The following is a 2,397-nucleotide window of genomic DNA, read 5'->3' as shown; positions in this document are numbered from 1 at the left end:
CATCAGTGGACAGTTTAATGCAATCCTATAGAGAGTTATCTGGCACCATAGGTACCAAATATCATCTTGCGTAACCTCGACAAAAGGGCAAAGGTGGAAGATTGCGAGGTACGGTTGATATGGGTTGTACAAGAACTCCTATGGGTTGTCTTTATAGATTCTGGATAAATGGTCAAAGGGGTGGATTCAAGCATAGTGTTTAATCTATTCAGGGGAGGCAGTACTGTCTAGTCCTAGGGGAAAATGGTGGTCTGGTTTAACCGAAAAACACAGTGGTGTGTGGATATTGGTATTCACATAGATGAGAGGGAAGGTTTTACAAGGAGTGATTACCTGGACTGGTTTTGATCAAGTTAAGAAGTAAGGGATGAGGTTGTGGTGGCCTTTTATATGTTTGACATAAAAGTCATATCTTTCAAACCAGCTCTTAAGTCTAAGTAATTGTGGATCAGGGAGGGTTTTATTTTTGAAATCAAGGACTTTGGGAAATGATGAATTATCCATCTAGACCTCAAAATTAAAACCTCTAAAATGGAAATCAAACTTCTGAATTCTGTATTTTACCACAAGAATCTCCTTGTAGATGGTGGGATAGTGCTTTTCTGATTCTTTGAATTGGCCACTGGCATGACCACAATAGTACCTCTTGTCGTCTTCTTCTTCGATGAGGATGGCCCTCCAGTAGTGATCACTTGCTTCTGTCTGTACGATTCTTTTTCCTGTGTTTGGAATCTTCAGATGTGATGGTGACTGTGCTATCTTTTTAAAAGCACTGACAGCGTCTGTCTGTTCTGTTCCCCACTGAGAATGATTCTTTTTCAACATTTTTGACAGCTGGCCAGTGTGTTCAGTCACGCATGGGATGAAATCTCTGAGATAATTGACTATCCCTAAAAACTGTTGAATCTGCTTTACAGAGAGGTTCTTATCTGGAAACGTCAATAATTCTCGAGCAATGTGTGGGCCCGGTTGAAACTTTTCTTGGGATATTTGCATCTCTAGGAATTCGATCTGGCTTTGTCCTATTTGGCTCTTCTTTTCTGAAAGCATGATTCCATGCTTATCGACAATTTGATAAAATTGGGCCAGTCGGACCTTGTGGGCTTCTTCATCCTTTGAGAACAGAAGGATATCGTACATGTAGACTAAGGCACTGTAGAAAATGGGCTCAAAGATTTGGGCCATCGTTCGTTGGAACAGTGACGGGGCCGTCTTAAGGCCAAATGGCAGAACACCCCATTGGTACTGTGCATCTGGAATACAAAAGGCTGTCTTGGGCCTGTCTTCCGGGACAATTCCCAATTGCCAAAAAGCTCCTTTGAGATCAAACTTAGAGAAGACTTGGGCTTCTCTCAAGTGGGTGAACAGAGAGCTAGTCCTGGGAATGGGGAATTTGTCATCCTTCAGGAACAGGTTCAGAGGCTTGTAATCAATGACAAGCCTTTTATTTCCTCAGACCTGTTCATTTTTTTTTTCACATAGAAAGCCTGGCAAGCCCAATTTGACTTGGTGGGCTCAATCAATCCTTGTTTGAGGAGTTGAGCACATTCTTCACGGGCCAAGGCTAAGTCTAATGGGGTCATTCCTGGATGAGTGGCCTTTGTTGGGTTGACGTCCTCATTTTTCTTGAAGGGAAGCTGTATGAAGAACTTCTGGTTTTTCCATAGTGGGCTAGGATGGTGAAATTGATCATGGCTGTCAGCACAGCACTTCAGAAGTTTATTTTTCATGTCTTCATATTTTGTTGGAGCTTCCTTGATGGAAAACATCTTTGGAATGGTGGAGTAGGGTCTGAACTGTCTTTTGTACTTCAATCCTGTGGGAAGGATTTAAAGGCTTCTTGCTTGACAATAGACATCCATTCTGATGAGTCTTTCCTCAGAAGAAGAAGATGAACCTGTTTCACAAAAGCCTAAACCAGCAACATGTGAAAAAGAGAAAAGACAGGAGTACCCTCCTGCCTACATGGTTTTCCCTTCAAAGGAAGAAACAGCCCCAGAATCAGCAATGTTTTCTAAATCAACCTCAGCCTCTGAATCAGACTCAGAACCATCAGAGTCTTCAAAAAGTTCACCTGAAACAGAAACAGATTCCAATAAGTCTGAAGAAGCAGACGATACCATGGACATCACACAACTGCTAATGACTACCTCTACAGGATCCAATGATCAACAGACACAGACGGAGATGGGAGAACCCACACGGGAATCACCCCCCATAATTGAAGAACCCCTTGATGTTCAGCTTATAGAGATACAACCAGACGGAAGAACCAAAGCTTCAACGTAAGCAGAAGAAGTTCTGAATTGGCAGACCCAAAACGCCAAGGCATAGAACCAAGTCCTGCAGAAGATCGAAACTAAAGTTGATAAGGTCATAGCCCAAGCTAACGTTACT

The 2,397-nt window shown here is 42.4% G+C and overlaps 1 protein-coding gene across 1 annotated transcript; it reads left to right on the top strand.

Moving 5' to 3' along the window:
• The first annotated feature begins 1,866 nt into the window (after window positions 1-1,866).
• Window positions 1,867-2,289, top strand: LOC112092888 (suppressor protein SRP40-like). The gene has a single exon (XM_024170114.1). It carries the CDS (start codon window positions 1,867-1,869, stop codon window positions 2,287-2,289), a length of 423 nt encoding a protein of 140 aa, XP_024025882.1.
• The last annotated feature ends 108 nt before the right edge of the window (window positions 2,290-2,397 follow it).

The sequence above is a fragment of the Morus notabilis genome, unplaced genomic scaffold (assembly GCF_000414095.1).
Source record: "Morus notabilis unplaced genomic scaffold, ASM41409v2 Scaffold2022, whole genome shotgun sequence".
Classification (NCBI taxonomy): Eukaryota; Viridiplantae; Streptophyta; class Magnoliopsida; order Rosales; family Moraceae; genus Morus; species Morus notabilis.
The sequence above is the reverse complement of the archived record's forward strand: the minus strand, read 5'-3'. Positions and strand labels throughout refer to the sequence as shown.

Excerpts from the sequence above, each read along its gene's own strand:
- LOC112092888 (XM_024170114.1), top strand. The coding sequence starts at position 1,867 with ATGAGTCTTTCCTCAGAAGAAGAAGATGAACCTGTTTCACAAAAGCCT.